The sequence below is a fragment of the Channa argus genome, chromosome 7 (assembly GCF_033026475.1).
Source record: "Channa argus isolate prfri chromosome 7, Channa argus male v1.0, whole genome shotgun sequence".
Lineage (NCBI taxonomy): Eukaryota > Metazoa > Chordata > Actinopteri > Anabantiformes > Channidae > Channa > Channa argus.
Window position 1 is genome coordinate 21,459,784 of NC_090203.1, and position 23,438 is coordinate 21,483,221.

The 23,438-nt window shown below is 39.3% G+C and overlaps 1 protein-coding gene across 2 annotated transcripts in view; it reads right to left on the reverse strand.

Annotated features, from left to right (window-relative positions):
• Positions 1-23,438, reverse strand: part of LOC137129789 (furin-like protease kpc-1) — a 156,390-nt gene that overhangs the window by 127,664 nt on the left and 5,288 nt on the right. For both annotated transcript variants that reach the window (XM_067509060.1, XM_067509059.1), the window contains exons 2-3: positions 23,127-23,302; positions 7,012-7,104 (exon numbers count right to left, since the gene is read on the reverse strand). In XM_067509060.1, coding sequence (XP_067365161.1) covers positions 7,012-7,104; positions 23,127-23,297 — 264 coding nt within the window. In that variant the 5' untranslated portion in view covers positions 23,298-23,302. The remainder of the gene's footprint in view (positions 1-7,011; positions 7,105-23,126; positions 23,303-23,438) is intronic.

A 23,438-nucleotide genomic window follows, 5' to 3' on the forward strand; every position in this document is an offset into this window, starting at 1 on the left:
TGGAAGCTGGTCTAAAGCATCCAGGAAGATGGGTTTAGGGTGAGGGGGACTATTGGAGCATTCGATATCAAATACAAGATACATTGATAAGAAAGTGGATTTTATATGTGTACAGTGGCAATGCTGGTATTACACTCAGCATTGGCCCTCAGCTCATGAAATAAAACATCACTATGATGAGTGAAACAAGAAAAAAACGTCATTGTTTTCATTTACATATGTAATGTGTGTAATACAATGCAATGGCATTTTAGGCAAAATAAAATTTGAAGATATAATTTGTGCACAATTATATACACAAAAAATGTGGTTACCTTTCATTAACTATTATCTGACTGTACATTATTGTATATTCATAAAATATATTCCACAATGCCAACACACACACAACCACACAAAGACAAATTACAAACATACACACATTACACACATAGAGGAGGGACATTAGTAGTCACACAATGACAGCTTGTCCCAAGTAGTACAGTCCAATCAGACAGTTTCAGACATCATATATACGCATCTATTTATAAATACCAGAACAACATGCATAGATCATACTGCATGTGTGTGTACTCTCAACTAACTTGCACACCCCTTCCAACCCCTCCCCTGGAGGAGCAGCCAGGACAGAGTGATCAATACACATGATAGGGAGCTAATCGCTCTCTGTCAAACCAGGCCCTGCCAGCTACTAATGGCACACACTCACTAGGGAATGTCTGTAGAGTGTGTGTATGTGTGTGTGTGTGTGTGTGTGTGTGTGGGGGGGGGGGGGGGGGGGGGGGGGGGCGTGGGCCCTAATGGCAGATTGAGACTCTTTAGGGGGTGCTGCTCAAGGTTAGGCTCAGGGGATGAGGGGCAATTGACCACACTGTCTGTGACACTGACCTCTCTACTGTCAGCACATTCATCATCCTGCTGCATATAGGCAACAAAATAAAAGCCTGGCTAAATGGGAAGGGAGAGACTGAAAGAGTGAAGGTTTGAGATGAGTGAAAAAATGACAAAGGCAGAACATAAAAACTTCTCTGGAAAACCTGTTTTCCAGCAGTTTTTTCAACAAAGTTTTAATTTTGTTGGAGTGGAGAACTTGCATGATTGAACGGCTGAGGTAGAATTGACAGAGGTACAATGTGAATGTGAAGGAGGAGAAGGAGAAGACATGAGGGAGTAAAATGTTTTCGCACATGTGTGTGTGTGAACAAATAAGACTTTATAGTAGTGAATGATAGCAGTGAATGATTGAGAAATGTAGGCAGAAAACAGAAGGAAAAGTGTGTGTGTGTGTGTGTGAACAGTATACTCCCTTGTCTCTATATGAATGAGTGCATGTGGTAGATGGAAGGCAGCTGCAGCAGTGTGATAGGAGCCGAGCTGCAAAGATATCAGCGCTGACATTTTGGGCTTCGCTACCCACCCACAGCCCCCTGGGAAAGTGATGGTGATGGTAGCGGCAGTGGCCACATGCTTTCCCCCAGCCGAGAGTCCAAGCTCACCCCTCCCACTACCTGTCAATCACAACGCTGCGCTTACTGATGCTCCGCTGACCCCACCCTGGCTGGGACCCATTACACCACACTGCAGTGAATGTGCTGGGTGCCGCACTGTCACCCGCACCCAGACCTTGATGCACTGCTGATCCCTATCTGGTCCAAACCCCTTCACCCCCCCCGCCCTCCACCAACTGCCTGCCTCTTGGTTTAGTCTCTCATCTCCAGCTGCCAGACTGATAGTCCTGACCAAAGAGAGAAAACAGACATAGGAGCGACGTTTGTGGTGTGTGGGTTACTGCCAACTACAAGTTGAACGGTGAACCCAACACACACACTTAAAAAAATGTACTACATTGGTGAGAAGCAATAAGAGGGAGGGGGGAAATTGCATTAATTGAAAGAGGAAAATGATAACAGGGAGATACACTCTGGCCCCTCCTCTAGCCCTCTTTTAGGGCACCTCTTGGCCTCCTCTCCCTCCTTCGCCTCACCCTCCCTTCCTCCACCTCCCCACCCACCCCTGGGCTCTCTGATGTGTTGCTCACTCCATTGTGTCAGCCTTCAGAAGTGCTCAGTTTGAGTGGCAGGCCGTCACAGATCAGTTCTCTGCTAAAGCGGCCCGGCAGGCTGGGGTGACGGGCCAGGAAGGGATCTAAGTGGGGTTTATCAGCGCTTCTTAACGCCTCTCCAGCTCCCTGACACAAAAGAGAGGGGGTATTAAACATCTAAAGCAAACCAAAAAGCGTGAAAGCTTCTTATAGGGCCGCGGGATTGTGGATGTGACTGGAGTCTTAAAAATAAAAAAATATCAAAAAAGAAAAGAAAGAAAAAGAAAAGAGAAATGGGGGGAAAAAGGAGTGGAAAAGGCACACAAATGCTCCAGCACTCAGGAAGCATTGAGGGGAATTTCTAATGTTTTTGTCTTGTGTGGATATAGGAGTGGGTGTGAGAGAGAGATACAGAGAGACATCTGTAGCATTAAGATGGAACCAAGCAAAAAAAACTAGCTTCATAATACTTTCTAGCTTGCTACTTGTTTTGTATTTGAAGATCTACTATGTAACAGCATTTTATTATAAGTATGCACATTAATATTACTCAACCTTTGGATACCTTAGGATACCTAAAAATAGGTCTGTGTAGCTTGTTTAAATGAATGTAATGATTCTCAAAACCCATAAAAAGCTACTGGACTTTTTTTGACAGCACAACTATTTCAGGCCCCTGTATAAAACAGCAAACAAAGAGCACATATTCACAAATAATATTAATTATTTTAACATTAATTACTCAGACAAAACATGGTTACCATTCATAAATATAGTGTTGCGGTATAGACATGCTGAAAAGACAGGTTGCGTCTTACAGACCTAGGAAAGTGGCTCCACCTCCCAATAACATCTATTTATTTATTAATTTATTATTAATTATCTTAGTGGCTGAATGTGTATTTTTATGTACAATTAAGACCCTTGTTGATATAAGAAATCCTCAACTAAATTAAATCATATGCACCAAACTCTTGGGTTGCCCATTTATTAAAAGATGTTTTGCTGTACATTTAGCATAACAGTTCCAAAGCACTAAATATTTAATGTTGCCATGACATGCATGATGAGTGTATGCATTCTTTCATTTGCAACTGCACTGGGACACTTGAATAGAAAAGAGCTGTCATTCATGTTTTTTTGTAACAGCTGGACTACGTACTCTAATGGACTGTGTGACGATATGGGACTTTGCTGTTAACCCAGACCAGCAAAACCTTACACACCTGCATCAAAGACTCATTTATAAGTGTAATGCTAATAATGAGCCAACACTACATTAGCTGGCTAAATGTCACAGAAACGAGGGTAGTGCCATAATTGATTGGTAGATTGTTGGACCTAACCGTGGCTTCTGGCGGTTACATCCCGGTGAGAAGAATGAGACAACCAGTCACTTCTTTCATAATTCTTTAAAGTTTCACATTTAGAAAATTACACACCAGCTGTATACAATAAATATTTGACCTCTTTCTGTGCGTTGCTACTGACAGTAAAAGGTGGCAAAACAATTACACATGGCCTACACACAGCTGCAGCAAATATTAATCTCAGATGTATTTTAAGACAAGGAAATAAAAACCATTCAAAGAAGACTAGACATACAGAAGACCAGTACATACTTCACAAAGTTAATATTTCTATATGTCTATTAAGTGTGTAGCGCATCCGCAGGTTTCTGTGTGTGTATGTCACGAGCTGGCAGGGGGTCAGGATCTCAGGCATTTTGCAAAAGGTCATTGTGGAGTTTAGTTAGAGACAAGTCTGTTTGTTTTTAGAATGGAACTGCAAGGTACGATAGTTAGGACAGTTAGGAAGTGTGTCACTGAGGAGATGCAGAGTCTGAAGTAAACATGGTAGAGAACAGACGAAACAAACACACTGAGATGATGTTACTATCTTGTCGCACGGCAGCCATATGCCTGTGTGCCCATTTTCTTTTATGCATATGCTATGTTGATACAAGAGTTATGTTTTGGTTTCTAGCGGTTTAGGTCAGACATTATCAGTATGTGATAGCTGCTTGGAGGCCTGTTTCCAGATCTGTATTGTGTTCCTGTGTTCCATGTTTGTGTTTAGCTCTTTTTCCACAGCCCTGCTAATTATGTCATTAACAGTGCAACAGCTGATTGTTGCTTCACTGGCAGAGAGGCTCATCAGCCGGGTTTACATCCTAGCAAAACATCCTGCTCCTCTGAGAAACCACAATGGACCTCCACTCCGTGTGTCTGTGTGTCTCTGCTGTAAACAATAAGCTCTTCACATTTGAGCTCCATTCCTATGGACTGCATAAACTCAGTGTTTGATTTGAGTGACAGCAGATGCTGAAGATCCCATTGACTTATTATTAATCGGTTGTCATATTACTTTTATCACACTTTTGATTGAACACAGTCGTGTTCATGAGTTCAACCGAAACTATTCACTTTTAATGTATTTCTCTTTGAAAAATTGAATATCCACTGTGATTTACAGTAGTTCTGATATTTTTATCACTTGTTTGGTTCTGTATGATCAACACGTCATGTCATTTGTGAAATATGCCATTTCATTTTCACTTCTGTTGACTGTTTTCAGCACAGTGTAGCTGCTATTATATTCCATCATATATTTAAACAACAAATTATTGCATTTCCAAAGTTTTTTCTTTCATTGTTTCTGTGTGTCTGAAATAACATCACGTGAAGATGGTACACTGTAGTCTGCAGTAAACTGCAGTGAGTCCACTTTATCCAGAGATCACTGAAACATCTGTGTAAATTATTCTAATGATTCATTCTTCTAGTATGTAGTCTGAGCAGTGAAGATTTTCTTTATCACTTGTTTCATGTTCGGTTATAACATAATTATTATCCACCAGCACATTAAACAGTATGTAAATCTATGTTGCAATAATTTTAACTGTAGTTTTGTTTTAGTGGGGAATACACTTTTATTGAATACTATCATCTATTGTGGTTGATAATGTTAGCTGAGCAGCCAAAAGTAGAATGAGCATAAACACATTTTGGATTTTTTTTGTTGAAACGTCTAAGACGAAAGGGAATCGGCTTGTCAGTGACAGACACCCTCAACACGTGGCTTTATTACCTTGAACAAGGTTGTTGTATAGCTTACTTTTTGTTCTGGCTTTTAATGATGTGCAATCAACAACATCAACACACCTCCATTTAAATGGAAAACACAACAGAAATTTATAGCAACAAACAGTTTAGTTTCGTTCCAGTTTAGTTCCACTAGATTTAACACTGTTGCAATGCTTTTGTTTTAAACAAAAAGAAACTTGTTTGCAGCTTTAATTGTGCGATCCCAGGATGTATATTTTGCTATGATAGTGTAATGAGTAACAGTTTTTTTTTTACCAGAGAACAGGAGTTTAAAAAGCATTAAACTATTTAGTGAGTTCTATAATGTAACTCACTTCACATGCAATCACAAAAACAGTGTGTGATGCAGACTAGGTTCGTCTTTTCAGTGGGTGGATGAAGGATAGGCTGAGCTTTGGCAGCTGGCCAGCTGCTTTAGCTAACACATTACAGTTGTGTTTGGTAACACATAACTCACCGACAATATGTCTTCCATACAGCTATTACTGTGTGGACAGTTTTCAGGATAAGAAAATGCAATTAAAGTGCATTGTATTACTCTGATTTGTTTAAAGTAAAAAAAACACCAACCTTCCAATTAAAGAGGTTTAAGTTAAGATATTTCGTCTTTACTCAACGTTAAAACATAATAGCCAACTAAGAGAGCTCAGGGGAAATGTATTTAACAACACTGTCTTGTAAGGAGAAGCAATGTCTAAGTGTGCAATTGTTCATAATTCCAAAACATTATTTGTGCAATCCATTAAATTTAAGACTAATTACAAAATGTGGGGCATTTAAGGGATGCAAACTCATTTTCACCTAAAGTTACGACGGTAGAAATGCAATTAAAGTTACAGTTTAATGAAATCATGAACCATATATAGAGTCACTAGAGATTGTGCATAAATTACTTCAATTAATCACACGCACACTGATTCAGATGATAACTCTGAATCAGAAAGTTTAGAATTTTCTGCTCTCTCTTACTTTGTGTTCATTTCCTTCTCTTACTTCTGCTTCTGCTGTGTGATTTGTTATGTGTGCACGTCTGTCCTTCTATGTGTATAAAGACATTTTCTATGAGCATGTTTTTTTTGTTTTGTTTTGTTTGTGTGTGTCACTGAAGGGGCAGTGTGTTGGGGAAGGGCCAAAGGTCTGGTGCACTCTGGAGAGAGGACAGGGCCAAAGCTGCATGTCTGACCCTTTCTCCCGTCCCTCCTCTCTCACCCTGCGCTGTCATGGGATGTCTCCGCAAGTGACGGTTTCCCTGGCAACGGAAGTGCGGTGAGGAGGCTGCATTGTGCGGTCTGAGGGTGATGCAGAACAGCTTGCCGAAAGTGGCTAGGGAGGGAGGGGGGGGGCACAAAGTGATATTGGGTGGAACAGGCAAACGAGCTTCACAAGCAAGGTAAACAACTTTCAGCCATTACTCACCACATGGCTCTGTTTCTTTTTTTCCCCTTCTCGCTAATCAACACTAGACCCTGATTAAAACAGCAACGCCAGCCAAATGAACTTCCATTTGCATATACATGCTGTGTAAAATCAGAACTGATGCCAGAGTGTGAATTCACCTTGACGTGGCCGTGTTAAATGTATCAAACAGTCACGTCTAAGTAGCTGAACGCTCTGATTTGCTGTAGTTACAAATCCATTTCCTGCTGTGTTACATAGACAGTGATTCAGGTCAAAAAAACAACAACAACAAAAAAAATAAATGAATTAAAAAAAAAAAAAAAAAAAAAAAAAAACACAAAACACGACAAGAACAACCTTATTTTACCAAAATGTACCTTATCCGCTCCACAGAAACTACTGTCTGAATAGGTGTGGTATAGAGCTTATTTAGTGCTACAATAAAAAAAATTAAAAAAAACTTACCCCTGCTGCAAAGGAAAGACTATTCTCAAGTGTGGTTCGTTCAGAGCGCTCCCTGCTGTCTCTCAGGGTGTACAGACCCTCCAGGCTGCCAATCTGTCAGCACAGAAACACAGAAATCTGCGGTCAGTTTATGAAACCTCAAACTTTTAAGGCATCAGCTTTAAATGACTGGTGCTTTATTCAGAGAATGATAAATGTACTGTAAGTATGATTAAAATGCAAAATATGCTGTAGGCAATCATTAGTTGTTTCCATCATTAAAGAGGCAGGTACAGGTAGACTGTGAGGGGCAAACATGATTTGCGACATGATTTCAGTGAACCCCTTTGGGCCATCTGTCTTGTCTGGGTTTTGTGCAAGAGGTGGGCCAAAACCAAATAGCACACAGTTTATCTAACCTTATCCTGGGCTTTTCATTTCCAAGCCTTATAAACTCAATCGTATTGACCGCCTGGGAGAGTTAGAACTAACTAAGTGAAATCTACTCGGCGGCAATTGTGTGTTGTGTGTGTGTGTGTTTGTGTGGCTTGCTGATTCTATCTTCCTTCACTTTCATTCTCTCTATTCTCTGTCCCTGAGGTGCATCGGGGCTGAGACTGCGGAGTAAATTGTCCCAAATTGAGTTCCTTCTTGCCGGCAGATACAGGCCACATACCGACCGTTTAGAGTGAGACAGAGGGAGACACAGAGAGGGAGGGAGAAAGAGAGAGAGAAAACAATCACACATCACTCGCTTAAAATTTTTCTCTCTAATTTCTCCCTTTGCCTTTCTCTTCTACTCACCCTCTCTGTCTCTCCTCTGTTTCTGTTCTCTGCTGATTTCCCTGCTGCCTCTCTTTCTTCTCCTGGCACATTATTCTTCAGCTTCTTCCTCTTTATATCACTCTCTGTGTGTCTTCCTTGTCTTTGTCTGCTGCAATAGGTGTTCATCAGTCTTTCCTTGCTCAACTTGGCTTTTTCTTTCCTTTGATGAGTCGCTCCCTTGTGCTCTTTCCTCTCTTTGTCTCTCCTTTCTCCCTTAATCCCTGTTACCTTTTTCCTGCCAACAGTATTTTTCTTCCCTTGCTGCATGTCCTTTTCTTGCTCTAGTTTCTATCCCCTACTGTTCATCGCACCTTTGCTCTCTCATCCCACCTTCCATGGTTGACTGTACCCGGTGACATAGTACCCATCAGCGCAGACCTCCTGAGTAGAGGAGTCTCGCTCTGACAATAATCACACAGTAAGTTTATAATGCTGGCAGCTGAGCTGAGCTGAACCGAGCACACGCAACTCCCCTGATGCTGGTACACTCCATTTAACTCAGCAGGGGTCTACAGACTGGCTGGGGCCGACATGAAGCTTCAGACAGGGATAGGGATGGCAGTAAGTTTTTGGGAATAGGGTGTACTGGAGGCTGTTGATGGAGGGGTGACAGAGACACAAATGGGATGAGAAAGAATGGCTGGAGCTGAAACTTGACATGAGGAGGGCGTGAGGAGGGGGTAGGTTTTGGGAATTCTGGGTTTGGGGAGAAAAGTCATTTTTAAGAAGATGCTCATGTCAGTCTCTGCATGGAATAAACTCCCCCCCTCTACTGCAACTTTAAAGCCTTTCTTTCTCCACCTTTAGCTTTTAGGGTGTTTATGTTTCATGCTGACAGGAGGATTGTAGAAACTTCTGTTCAACTGGACAACTTAGTTCTCGAGCCTCTGCAAAACCCGAGAATCCCTAACTAAACTTTATCTTCAACATTTCGGTGAGAAAACAGTTGTAGCTCTTCCTCATTCTCACTGAAGACCACAATATCACCCTGGGCTTGTTCTTTGTACATGGATTAACAGGTTAGCCAGCTAACATTCTTGATTATTTGACATGACACCAGATCTCTTGATCGGATCTCAAACCCACTTGGGAACAGGTTTATTTTCGGGTTTAGTCACAGATAAACAAGGGTCAAGATAAACATTTCCGGTTTAAATGGTGCTAGATGCTAGACCAGGAAGTACACGCAAATAAAGATGTGCCATTTATGTTATTAATCAACTGAAATTGAGGTGGTAATATGAGATCTATCTTTGATACAGTTAGTATCAAAGATCAGTACAATATATATGTCTAAATAATGTAATAACACGTTCATCTGTCACTAATGGCAGTCTGATGACATTCCTGGCAACCTTTAACCACAAAAAGCCATTAATGTCAATCATAAATAGGCCTAATTGTGCGCGCACACACACACACACACACACACACACACACACACACACACACACACTTTCTTTGTGCATGCTGGTAAGTCATAGCCTTTAAAGGAATCTCTCATTTTAAATTAATTTACCACAATAAAGTCTCCACAGTTATTGTTAGAGTAACACACGGGAACGGGTTTGCAGAGATTTGTGTAATTTACTTTTCTTTTCTCTGATCCCAGGTTCTCCTTGTGCTTGCACCTGATCTGAATATATACGTACAGATTATATAAATGATTCACTGTCAGATCAGTAGACATGCAATCATAGCACCAATAAAGATTCAGATATAACTTGTTAGACATTTTTTGCATCCATCTTTCTTCATTCTGCCACATCGTTAAACTATTCAGAGCCACTCTGCAGGGTTAACCTCATCCAGGATTAGAGCATCCAGCATTAACCACCTGATCTTGGATCTGTTAAGCCATGTACAAGGAAAGGGGTCCTGGTTGTTGCAAAAATGGTGGTTAGCTCCAGAAACAGAAACATGACATGGACACATGGATGCATGGAAAATAAAGGCACAGACCAATCACTTTTACCGTAATGATTCAAAAACCTTCGTTATGAGTAACCATGGCACTCTCCATGGTGCTGATCCTGTAGTTGCAATTGGACAAGGAGCCACACTGCATCCACTTAAGGGCGAATGCTGCCAAGAGTGGAACATCCCAGCCTACGCTATTACGTCTAAATGATTCAGTTTAACTGTTGTCTATTGTTTTCTGAGCTGTAGCCTGATGGATCACATGCAAAACACTGGTACCTGACCGAAACCCCAGAAACCAATTTAGGGCTTAAACTTCAGGTTAGGTTAGGATTTTATGAGGTTATGTTTTATTTCTTTTTTCTTTTAAATGTGTAAATATAACTCTCCATTCAAATTTCTGTAAGTGCTAACCATGTTTATCCATAGATCTTGAATGTAAACACGATCCCTGTTGTACAAAATGCCTTAAGCACAATGGTCTTCAGTGTTTTCTTGCATTACCTTAGTTGCATAAGCCCTCATAGAGGCCATTTCATTATTGGAACGTGGCAACAATGAGAATTCACCAAACCTAAAAACAGATAAGCAGTTGCTGCTACATTTGTCACTTTTACAACTTGGCATAATTCGACAGTGGGTGTGTGTAGCATACAGGTACACATGCAGTCAAACTATACTGTACATGAAAATTAGAGAGCAATTTTAAACCAACCACAACAAACACTTGCACACCCTCCCAGACATACACACATATTTTAGTGCCCTGCCAGAGCAGGTTCACAGCAAAACAATATGAGGCCAATCAGGGGACCATTGGTATGGCTTTCCCTCTGCTAATGAAGGCACTTTGAAAAGGTAATCTAATTCACCAGCAGCAATTAAGGCTGGGAGCGCCTTGTCACTATCAATTATCTGCTCCTTCACTCATGTTCTCCAGTGCGGACGCTGAGCCTGCCTGACACACAGCACTGTCGGACAAATCAACCCCATCAGCCAGCCAGTCACTGAGAACACTAATCACGAGAGTGTTCATACACACACCGTGTGTGTGTTTTAGTATGTACTCAGACACACACAAAGATACTGTATTCTTGAAATATTGCAAAATAAAATAAGATTGATATGAATTGGGATGTTCTGACTGGCTGCAGTCAGGGATAGAACTCTACTTGGAGGATCAATAAAAAGTGTAAACCTCAAAGCCCCATTGTAAGGTATTTTGTTTGCTTTGTCGTTAAAACCATATAGGTTAATAATTACACTAAATCCCAAATTGGAGCCTTAAATTTAGAGCTCTCGCTATGTACCTGATAAAGTACTGTGCATGGCAAATGCTTTTATCCAGTGTAAGAACAGTGCCAAACCACTTGCCGATTAAGTGCTTTATCAAGAGAAAATGAAATCGCAAATATTTTGATTGTTCTTAATATGTCTTTTTTATGTTGCTCAGACAAAAGTCATTTAAGGACATCCCCTTGAGAGTTAAGAACTTGGTATTTTGTTATAATAGAAACAGTGATAGATATATACACATACACACAATAAATCTAAATGAGACTGCATAGACAGGCAATTTTTCTAATGAGATATATTTTACAGTCACAATAATAGCTCTAATGTCAAGTTTGACATATTACATCACATTTGGCTCTGGTATAATTTTCTTTTTACTTTCCCACTTGTATCCAAGGAAAATACTTGGGAAGGGAAATACCATCTAATCTTATCTTTGTGTAGATTTTTCCCCTAATCTTGTTTTACCACCAGTATAACATTTGGATCACTTTCTCATAGTCCCTGAGAAATAATGTGTTCTTGACTCATGCGGATCATATTCTAAGCTCTTAAATGTTAAACTTTTAGTTTTATGAACTTCAAGAAGAACTCCAAACGATCCGAAATCCAACATTTGTGACTGATACACAGTGATGAACAAGTTTATTTTCAGATTCAGTTTTTTTGTCTTTTACTCAAGTAAAAGTACTAAGAAGATTATCTACTTTCAGTATTTCAGTACAACAGTAAAAGAACTCCACTAAGAAAAGAATGCACTACTGATATAAAATGTGCATTAATTAATAAATATTACAGGTCAAAGGTGGAACTCTTTATAATCACTGCATGTGCCGACAGCCGATTAACCCATAATGAATGATCAGCATGTATTATTTCATATTATTATTATTTTTTAAAAACATGTATGCTAATATTTTATATCAAAAACCATCAGGTGTATGTATGTAGCCCCACCTGTAAAGAAAATGTAATAAAATTTTGTATGATCATACTTGCCTACATAATGTCTTATCTACAGATAATTGAACCCTCTTAAAGTCAGGGGTAAAGTCAGTGTTTAATCCTACTTCTTTTATTATTGATTAAAATACACTGTTTAGAGAAAAATGAAGTACTTCAAACTCTGAGGTTTTTCTAAAGCATAAAATGATGGTTAGTGAGGCAACAAGTATGGAGACACAGCACCCTGACCTATTGCCCTCTGCTAGGACTGAGGACTAGTTCACAATACAACTAGACCTTCAGACTCCAGATAGAAGTGCAAGTTGGCAGACAGGGCTATAGAAAATGCTCCTCTCAGGTCCTTGATTGCTTAACTGAATCTCTCCAACGCATAACCTTAGTCCAAATCACAGATGAAGAGGAGATTAGCAAGACTGTACCGCTGCTGAAAGAAGAATGATGCAAAGGATAATATCCGAGTCTGACTATGTGAGTGCAGGAAATCAAATTCCTGGTACTGACAGTTGTTTATGATATATGAATATCAGTTTATTGTAAGCTGAAATTGAAAACAATGAAACAGAGAAGAGATTATAAAAACACTTAATAAAATATCACTGGCAACTAATCAAGTCTGATTGATTTTAATGCAGTACTCTTAAAAACTGGTCATGACACACACCGTCTCAAGGACATTAGATCAGTAAGTTCAACAATCAGAGCAGTTGTTGTGCTGTTGTGCTCAACTTTGCAGATTTAAAAAACTGGATCATCAAATAAAATGCTTTCGTACATGCAAAATCTTAACTGGATTTCTTCAACTGATGAATGGCGCAAACAAAAACAACAGCCCCTGCTACAGAAAGAAAAGTGTCCTGAAAACTCCAACGAAACAATGTACAGATGCCACTGCTGCCACAGCAAGAGATTTAAACTGTAATCTGCAAAAGATATTTCAAAACCTTTCAAATCAGAGACATTTGCAGATGTGAATCGGCTATACACATTAGAATATTATGGAAAGTAAAAAATAACTTATCTACAACTATGACTTCTCTTTGTAAGAGCTGCAGAACTGACAACTACTGCTGAGAAGAACAATTTACGAAGCTCCAATAAGCAGTTATTATTGGACCAATATTGGACAGTATTCTGCATCCCAACCAAGAATCTGATGCAAATATGGGAGATAGAAGACAAAGTGATTACAAAAAATACATTATTCAGTTAGTTTTAAATTGCTCTCTATGGCTTTAGTTTAAGGGTGTACATGAATGTACATTAATGCTTTTAAACGTTCATCTGATTTCCTTATATTAAAATTGTTATCTGATTCCAGCTGAAAAACTCCTGCAGATGACATCACCCAGCGAAGTTTTTCATCATTGAGTTCGGATGATGTCATCTGGAGGAGCTCTGGAAAAGGAGATTGACCATGATTACAAACTCCAAAGTAAAATCTGAACTGAGATATTTTGATATAGAGAAGTCAATAGGATGTTTAATGACATATTTGTACATGTAATACCCAAACTATAACCAAATGATAAACGTTCAAAATCAGTTATGGTGTCCAGGGACCAGCACAGATAGTAAATAAAAAAAAAAAATAAAAAAAAAAATAAATCCATTTGGTTTTACTGGCTGCTGTACTGACTGAGATCAGTATTGTTACCCAGCTGTGAGACTTGAAATAGTAAAGAATGCTGGAATGCCTAATTTTATTTTCCTATTATAAAAGTATAAAATTTGAATAGGGGAAAAAGCAATTATTAATGTGAACAAAGTGGAAGTCCTGGATAATTATCAGAATTGACAATAAAGTTAACTTTGACTTTAAAGCATTCAGGCCAGTCTATAATGTGCTCATATTCATCTATCAAAGTTCATTACAAGAGCCGGTTGCTAAAAAACTCATTTGCATTACAACTCTCCTTTCCAATAATATGAGGCATTATTTGTTGTATTCAGTCAATAAATCAATGGTTTCATTAATAAGACATTACATAGTTTTATCATGTCTGTATTTTTTGTTTTGGTTTTTCACCAGTTTTCAATTGATGCATGGGGTTTGTCTTCAAGTGTCGAATCAGATTATCAGTCTGCCCACCTTATGATTGAAAGGCCCAAACATCCAAAAACATGTCACTTTAAAAAAGATTTAAAACACCGAAACACAAACACAAAAGCTGCAGACATCATGATGTGCTTGTTTTGTTTTGTTCTTTGATGTCAGTTTTTTAATATTTCATTTTTATGCATTTGTCTTTTAATTTGGTGTTTTATTTCTTAAAAGTTTAAAAAAGGGAGACATGATTTGAAGCTTTTTTATGATCCCTTAGAATATTTGCTACCTCCTTGAACGTTTCCTAATAACACAATAAAGTTTTAAATAAACAATTCATCTTTAATCTTGAATCACAGTACTGATCAAATGAGACCAATATTAATGATAATCACAATTTAGCAGAGCCAAAACTGATCACACTACTATTTTTCTTAACTTCTACCTTAATTCTGTAAAGCTCAAATTTGAGAAGCCACGACCAGCAGTTTCAGAAAAAGATAAATGTTAATACTAATATAAATATAGGACATGTTGCTGAATCAACCCGGTGGCTAGCTAACACAAGCAACACGCTACAATATCAAATACACAACAAAATATTTTCAAGGCACTTTTCATGATAAAGTCTAGACTATGACGATTTATAGAGAAAACCCAACAAATCCCTCCTTGAGCAACCACTAAGTTAACAGCGGAGGTGAAAAACTCCCTTTAATGGAAGAAACCTCAGACAGAACCCGACTTAGGGTGGGCAGCCATCTGCCTTGACCGGGTGGGGAGGATGGAGAAAGAAAAGAAAGGAGAAAAAACAAACAAGAATCAACAATGAAAAGACTGGGCAGGTTGGTAGGGTCAGTAACTGCACACTGGAAACTCACAGCTCCAAAGCCAGACCTGCAGATAGTTACAGAGAGAGGGAGAAGCACAGCTACAGGGGAAAGGGACACAAAGTTAATGCAATGCAATGGTAACATATTAATGCGAGGAGAGGAGAGGAGAGGAGCTTAGTGCAGGAGACCACAATAATCTAAGGACATAATCGTACAGAAAACCTTTTTAAATGAAAGATCACTGCAAGGTCTTTTTTATGTTGTTGTGGAAACTGATACAAATTAATCATACATTCTTTTTTTTAACTTTGCTTTTTAACATCCAGGTGCTGCTGAAGGGGGGTGGGGTGGGGGTTGGAAGAAACAAGGCCATAAAGCCATAAAGCCATAAAGCCATAACGCAGAGAAAAGTGAGGTACGCTGCAATTACAAAAGCAGCAGGCAAAATGCTAATTGAAAACAACTACAAGAAAACCTCCCTACACTGCTAAAAAGGACAACATGTGTGTACATGTATAAAATGACAAATTATAAAGACATTGTAAGATTTCAACCATCCTAGTGCAGTTCCTTTAATTCTTTTGACATGTTCCAGTCTCTGTAATAAAATATTGTGGTCAGAGGTGTCAAATGCAACATTAAGATCTAACAGGACCAGAGTAGAGACGAGTGCATTATATGAAGCTAAGAAAAGATTATTCACCTGTGCTTTTTCTGTAGCATGATGTTTTTGACTGCAGCTAGCCTCCTCCGATTCACTGCCTCATTTTTTTAAACGAGCAAAAGTATCAAATATCGCAAGCAGTAAGGATGCTGCATTATCCGCAAGACAATTAACTTGTATGAGAATAAAGTTAAAGTGGCTGCTCTGAATTCTAATGACACATTTGAGTGAGGTAGATCATGAAGGAATTGTTTTCTTCAATTTGTTAACAGCATTTTCAGATGAACACCTACTGTAGTGGATTTTCTTCCAGAATGTGTTATGTGATTCTTCTAAATATAATACAACATACTTAAATTTCATTGTAAGTACTACTGGAATTAATTTTGGACAGAGAAAATAAATGGTATGAGAAAGAACACACACAAAACCATATATGTTCAGATGGAAAATCCTTCTCAAGAGGTGAATATCTCAGACAAAATCTTTCTTCTATCTTAATGCTGACCTTTCATCTATCCCCAGGAAGATTAAAGCAGCTTTCACACATGCACTGCCACCCTGAACTTCACCAGACTCTACTCGAAGGAGCTGCATGTTAGAACGCAAATGTCTGAGTGAGACAATCCAGATGTTACATGAACTCTATCCTGCAAGCCCCCCTAGTACAAATTCTAGGTAATGTCCGAGTTAGCCCACATGGGGATAGAGCAGGGAATTATCCACAGGATCTAAAGATGAGTGGGCATGTTGCAAGCTTCTTCATGACAAGGCTTTTTTTTCCCCCCATTTTCTTAAACTCTTGGTTTCAATGTGCTGTAATCCAACGCCTGCTGCAGTGTACTTATTCCACAATCTGGTACCTCCTGCATGCTCTGATCTGACACGGCCCTTGACATTGAAATCAAGTGGATTCTCTCCTTTTGTGACAACGATTTTGGCTCAGTTACTATGTGAAAAGCATTTAAGACCACTTCACACATCCACAAGGGAGACCACACCGACTGTACTGTAGACGAAAAAAAGTCTAGTTCACGTCTTACTTTCCAACTTTGTCGTGATTGCATTATTATTATGAAAATGTATATTGCACCATTCATTAAACCAATCAGTTTTATACTGGCACATAATTTAACATTTTAAACAGATTTGTAACATCTTTATAAAAGGAGTTTAACTTTATGTAAAGCAGCAGGCTTCTGTGTCTTCTGAGAAACAGAATGACGGACAACACTTACCAGGTACAGTGACCTCAACCAGGTGATTTCATATGAAACAAAAACACAAATTAACTTATAAGCAGTCAAATGTGAGCTATTAACCCTCTGTCCAAAACACAAATTACACAGAAAATCCACATGGTAGCCTTGAAAAACAGATATTATCAGTCTCATGTTGATGACAGTTCAGTTAGACTTTGAATCATCTGAGAGCTGAAGCATCCACAGGAGCTGTATGCAACAAATATAAGATAGAAAGGAGAAATTGAAGGATGGAGAAAGGGAAAAGCATGAAGGATAAACCAAAACAAACACAGATATCAAATTACACTGAAGCAGTGAGTGAGAGCCACGTGAGGCAGCTCACCCTATGCAGCGAACAGCAGCTGGTGGGTAAACTAACAGCCTTACAAGTGCTGTGGCCTCCACAGCAGTGACTGTGTTGAAGGAAAAAGGAGAGATGGGAGGAGGGCTGGGTGATGAAGGGGGATGCTAAGGACTAAACAGGGTGAGCCTTGTTGGTTACAGTTTTGGCAGGAAATGCAAAAGAAAGAGGGCGTGATAGAATCTACAGTCCATCTTAAAGTGACAAATACAGGGGCTGATCTATTCTTGAAGTCAAACACAATTACTTTTGGATTGAGTGTTGAGTTGAGTTAGATTGGATTTTTGTAGAACTTAGACTTAAATTTGGTAGTGTGGGTAATACTAATAAAAGACATTTACTCCCCCATTTCTAAAATCTGTAACTATGACAACATCCCCAAAAAGAAGCTCAACAAGTCCAGAAACAAATTATATGATCATGTATCTTTAACAAAACCCACACCAATATCTAAAATATACAAAATGCTTCAATGCAATGTCTTTAAATAATAGATTGTCAATCTGCTATTACAAGTTAAAAAAATGGCATCTCTTACATCGGAGATGCTGGAAACAGGCAATGCGTTGCAATAAATTAACTGTTGCAACTCTAGAAACAATAATGATCATAAGAAAAAGTAGTATAACAACTGAAAATAGTTGAATTCATCATTAAACACTATATTCAAGCGTTTAAATAGTTCTGTAATGTACGAATATGATCAAGTCATTTACAGTATGTGGGAAGTCGTTTGCTATTCTATAAAATTTTCCTCCAACACAACTCAGTCCAAACTGCTACAGACCTACTACACTTATCTCTGTCTTTTATGAGTCGACCCACAATAAAATCCTATCGTAAAATCAATGAGAATCAACCAGCGAAGTGTTTGATGAAAATATTTTCCAGATGAAAATAGATCTAATGTGATTTGCATTTAAAAAAATAAGACTAACATGTACTGAAGGCCACCCTTTGTCATATTACACATGGGACTGGATTTTGGTTTTCTACAATTTCCTATTTAGGGTATGAAATGAAAATTACTGAAATGGGAAAAGATACACAAATATGTTATAAAGCATTATAAACCAATTCCTTAAATCGGTTTTACCTATACTGGCTTCTCCACATTTTTAGGAATTCAAACAAAACCTTGTATTAAACAGTAAGTCTACAGCACTCAGCATCACGTGAGTGTGTTTGTGTGCTTCCCTGCTTCCATCCACCATCTTGCTTTATCTTCTTTATCTTTTTCTTGGTCCCTCTCTCACTCTCTCTCTCTCTCTCTCTCTCTCTCCATTTCAATATTGAAGAGAGTTTTATTAAGGACTAGACTCGGGTGTGCTGAGGCGCTCTCAGTAATTTTCCTACAAAGTGCTTTAATCCATCACATGGCCAACATGTGGCCTTTGCAGCCATACATCATCTCAGCCCAGAGAGGGAAGGGAAGAGAAAGAGAGGGAGTGGTAGCATAATTTCTTCTCTCCTCCTCCTCTTCCTCCTCACCCCCTTCCGTCTTACACCTCTTCTTCTCTACCTTCATTGCTCGCCAGAGTTTTCAGCATTCGAGGAAAACCACATATTCTCCACGTATTCCTCTGTCAAGTCCTCTGTTCATTTACAAATAAGAGTGATGTATGAGCGGGGATGGAGTGAGGAGTTGGGGGGGGGGGGGCAGTAAGCAAAGAGAGAGACCAAAAATGAAAAAAAATGGAGATGGGCATGAGTGAATGAGTGAGTGAATCGGTGTGTGAGGCTGAGGGAGAGAAAGAAAAAGATAAGGAAAATGGAGAAAAGCTTACTGGAATGAAAGAAATTGGGGACAAAAGCAGGTGATAAGAAGTCAGTGTGTTTATGTGAAAGTGTGGGCATGTGTGTTGTGCAAGCTATATGCACAAGGTGTGTGCACTTGTACTTGCATGATGAAATAGAAATAGGCAGAATAGGAACGAAGATGAGGGTGAGAAAAAAGTGCTGCATTTCCCAGCATGCAGCTTCTGCAGTGTTGCCTTCTGTGTCGCCCCTGGCCAACACCTGCCTCCATTTCTATCCCTCCGCCCTCTTTGCACTGAAGAGCAACGGTGAACTCTGGGCCCCCTGACTAATGGAATGGGCCCTCGGTTCCAACCATTAGAGGATTGGTGTCCCTTTTGGTGCCCCAGGATGCCCTATGTTACAAGAAAGGGAACCGAAGGGCAGGGGAGAAACTGTGGCAAGTCTGCCTTTTCCCTTTTGCCACACACACAAACACACCCACACCTACACACACACACACACACACACACACACACACACACACACACACACATACACCTGGTTATAACATAACATCCTAGAGTAATCCAGCCTCAGTAAGGCTTGGCATAGCTTAGCATCTGACTGAGGCTATTTCTGAGAGGATATTAAAAATTCGGAATTGGGTGCAGCGCTACAAGGTTTCACAGAAGCTGCTCCCAAAATGCATACAACAGCGGCCTCGGTTGATCACGAAACGTTTGTGTGATTTCATTTAGCTAGTAAATCCAGTGCTCTAGCTCAATTACATCTGCTTTACTCAGATGGAAAACACACCTCGAGTGTACGGAGGGAGGGAGGGTGGAAACACGGAGCGGATTGGGGATTGAATCTCTCGATGAGCTGATATCACATCCATAGACAGTGAGCCATGCTGTGCATCAGTAATGGTATGCTAATGACATGCTAATGACATGGTAATCTGCCAGCAATATTCCACCTCACTGGAGAGAAGGAGAATCTGGAAGCCGTTTCACCATTGGTTCGAGACCAGGGACTACCTGGTGTCAGAGTTCAAAACAAAAACCCTGCACACGCACACACACACACCAAATTGCTCATCTATTGTATCATGGTGAAACACAAGACTTACTGATATAATGCAGTACCCAGTCTTCTATCCCAACCTGCACCACCTAGCTCAGGTAGGCTCTACCCTTACCCTAGCCATAACCCTTAAACTATGTCTTAATCACTAAACAACCATTGAAAGTGTGCTGGAAAGTAAAGACCACTTTCCCTAAATGTTCTCAATGCCAACGGCTACACGAAAACTTTTTACAAAGATACTCAATACAAGTACAAATGCATTCACATTAAATATAGAGGAACCTAATTATTGAAGTAGTCATCTTAGCGAAAAATAAAACATTATAACACACAGACCTAATCTGGCTCTAACTGAATAGGCCAACACTTAGGTAAGCAAGAAATAACTCCTGTAAAAATGCGGTGTGTGACACAATTTAAAACTAGGTCGCCTGTTTCATAAGTAAGCCTGCAAGCAGAGACATTTTTCTAATCACCGTCTAATATCAAGCTGCTGTCCTGTTGTTCAGTGGCACTAAGAAGAGGAGAAAAAAAAACATTTATTTTCGATCACGATCAGGGTGTTTTGTCTTTGTCGTGTGTGTGAAATCCTGCACCTGTAATGGCGGCCATTACCTGTCTAGTCAGAGCAACTCTTTCTTTCTGTCTCGTAATGATTGCATTACACCACCATAGCCTTGGTAGGAGATGAGACTCACTATTGTGTGACAGTAATCTTTGAATCCACATCAGCGCTGTCACACAGCCGTAATAATTACAACCAAGAGCTTCCCTGGGTGCAGTGCATTTGTTGGGTTGGTTTCTTTATTAAAATTTTGTTACATTTCACTGCACCTCATCTAATTCTGAATAAGCAAATTTAGCCTCCAATTTAAAAGAAGGTTGACAAACTATGAGCAACTTTTAAACATTTTTTGAATGAGCAAAGACAAGTGAAAGATAAATATGGACAGATCAGCTCTATCTTTTTGATACATTTAAAAATCATAAAGACTGACATGAAAAACTTCAGCGCATCTGCTAACAAAGAGGCACCTGCAAAATGCTGCTGCAATGCATCACAGTCCACATGACATAAAGACATCAGCTTGGGTATTTTGCTTTGTTTTTCTTTGGATTATACAGTTGCAAAATAGATTTGTCAAGCCTGCACAATGGAGAGACGTGATGACATTTTCCTGGATGCTGTATACTAAATCAAAGAGACCAACAATATGTTGAGTGCCAGCATGGAGACATTTTATTCCCATTCCACTCATGCAGCATTACCATTGGAATGCCAGCAGATATCACAATCCTCCCAAGATGGTGCTGGGCTTGTCAGACTTTTCATTTTACTTCAGTGTTTTCAGAAAAAAATGTAAATAAATAAATAAATAAAAAATATCTGAAATACACAATATTTGCCCCATGCAAGACGCATAGCACAGGTGACATAATTAAAGTAGAATTGACTTAACAAAGGCGATTTAGTGTCAGTGACATTTAGCATCAGCCTCTGGTGACAGACAGGTAGAAGAGGCCTGTAGCAGCCAAGTCAGCATATTACACCTGGGGGGCGGGAATCATGAAAGTGGGGGTTTTCTGAGATTCAGGAAAGTATCTTTGGGGTAGGGACAACTTACTACCACACAAGCATCATTTGCTGCATATATTTGACAATGGACTACACAGGATGACACCACAGTCATCGTCACTAATCATTGATTTCTAACATGCTGAAGGATGGTTGCACCATTTCACAAAAGCAGTGTATAAACTTAAAAAACCTACAGTATTTGCAAGTGTTTATATTATTGGGATTTTCCACATGGGCAAGTAGATCTGCTTTCCAATTACATATTCTTACTGCATCTCTGCATCATGACTACCAGTGATGTATAAAAGAGCAGACAACAACGCAGTAAGAGGCAGAAATGGTTGTGTTCGTACATGAGGGACAATGAGAGGGAGACAGGCAGAGAGGAAGACAGAGACGGGGGTGGACTGTCCAATACACTCTTGATAAAGGTCAAAGAGATGTTTTATTCATGATCCAGGCAGCAGCTGAAGCAGAGGCAGCAGGGCCAAGGTTGAAATGAGCTTGCGTCCCTGTTCCCCAGAGCCAATGCCTGCTGCACACAGCCTCACACCAGGCCAGCAGACGCTCACACTAACTCTTATCAATAAAGTCAAAACACATACCTTCACTATTACCCATTAATAACTTTACCTTATATTTTTTTTATTGTCTCCTGACAGCAAAATCAAAGAAGTACTTAACATTTTAAATCTACATTTTAAATAAATGAAATGCAACTATAGCCTTTTACTTTTGGACACTGTACATATTTTTGTCGTTTCCATAATGAATTGGTTACAATATGTTTTTCAAACAAATTGTACATTTTGTACATATTCTGGCTTTACATGTGAAAAAATGAAGTTAAATAAAAGGGGTTTTTTTTATCCTAAATTTAACAGAGCACAGGAGGAATGGATGTCAATTCATAAGGTCTCTTACCTTTTAAATCTTTGTGTGAATCTTTCATAAAAGAGAATCAAAAGAAGTTCATTTTGAAATGTCTTATACCCCTGAACCCCTTCTTTGAACTTACTCTTAAAAAAAGCAGTACTACTGTATTTCACCTAACCAAGACCGGCTCTGAACCCTTTTTTTTTTTTTGTGCAGCAGAGAACATTTTTTTCAGCGAGCTGACACACTTTCAGTCTCAACAACCAAAGTAACCTTTAAAGTATTGATGTGGATAAATCACATCTAGTCTTCTGACAAATGGAAAGATTTCAGCATGACAGACTTAAACTCAGGCAAATAGGTAAAAACCCAGTCATCTCTAAAGGCATTTGTTTAGAGGCAATTCCAAACATAGGAGTTTCTCACAGGCATAAACTAATATTGACTGTACAGATGTATCCAAATATGGGCATGTGTCATTCTGGCAGCATGTACGTGTCTTTCATGTGTGTCAGTATGAAATATTCAGAAACCCTGTGTAATTTGAATAAAGTTAAATATTCCTCAAATAGATCATAAAAGTCATCGCTTAAGCAGCTCACAAGAAGAAGAAAAAAAAAACCCATCATTAACTGGATTTAGAAAACGTAAATTGTAGGCCCATGGGTGTGATAACAGAGGTTTTAAAGATCCACTGACCCGCTGTATGAACTCCAGTCCGTGCTGCTCAGCCAGAGCTCTGGCAGCTCTGATGCCTCCGTCGATATGCACTGCATAGAAAACATGGCGGTTGGTCCCATGATGCCCCTCTGTGGTCACCAGTTTCCTCTGCAGCAGGCAGACAATCACCAGAACCACTCCACGGAACATGGAGCCTATTAAAAATTTCAGAAAAACAAAACAAAACGGGTCTAATAATATTTATAAATAGACCGTCAGAAAACAGGGAAAACAATAAGTGTACCATATTTAAAAAGCTGGTTTTATCTGACTTACAGTCCAAACCCGATA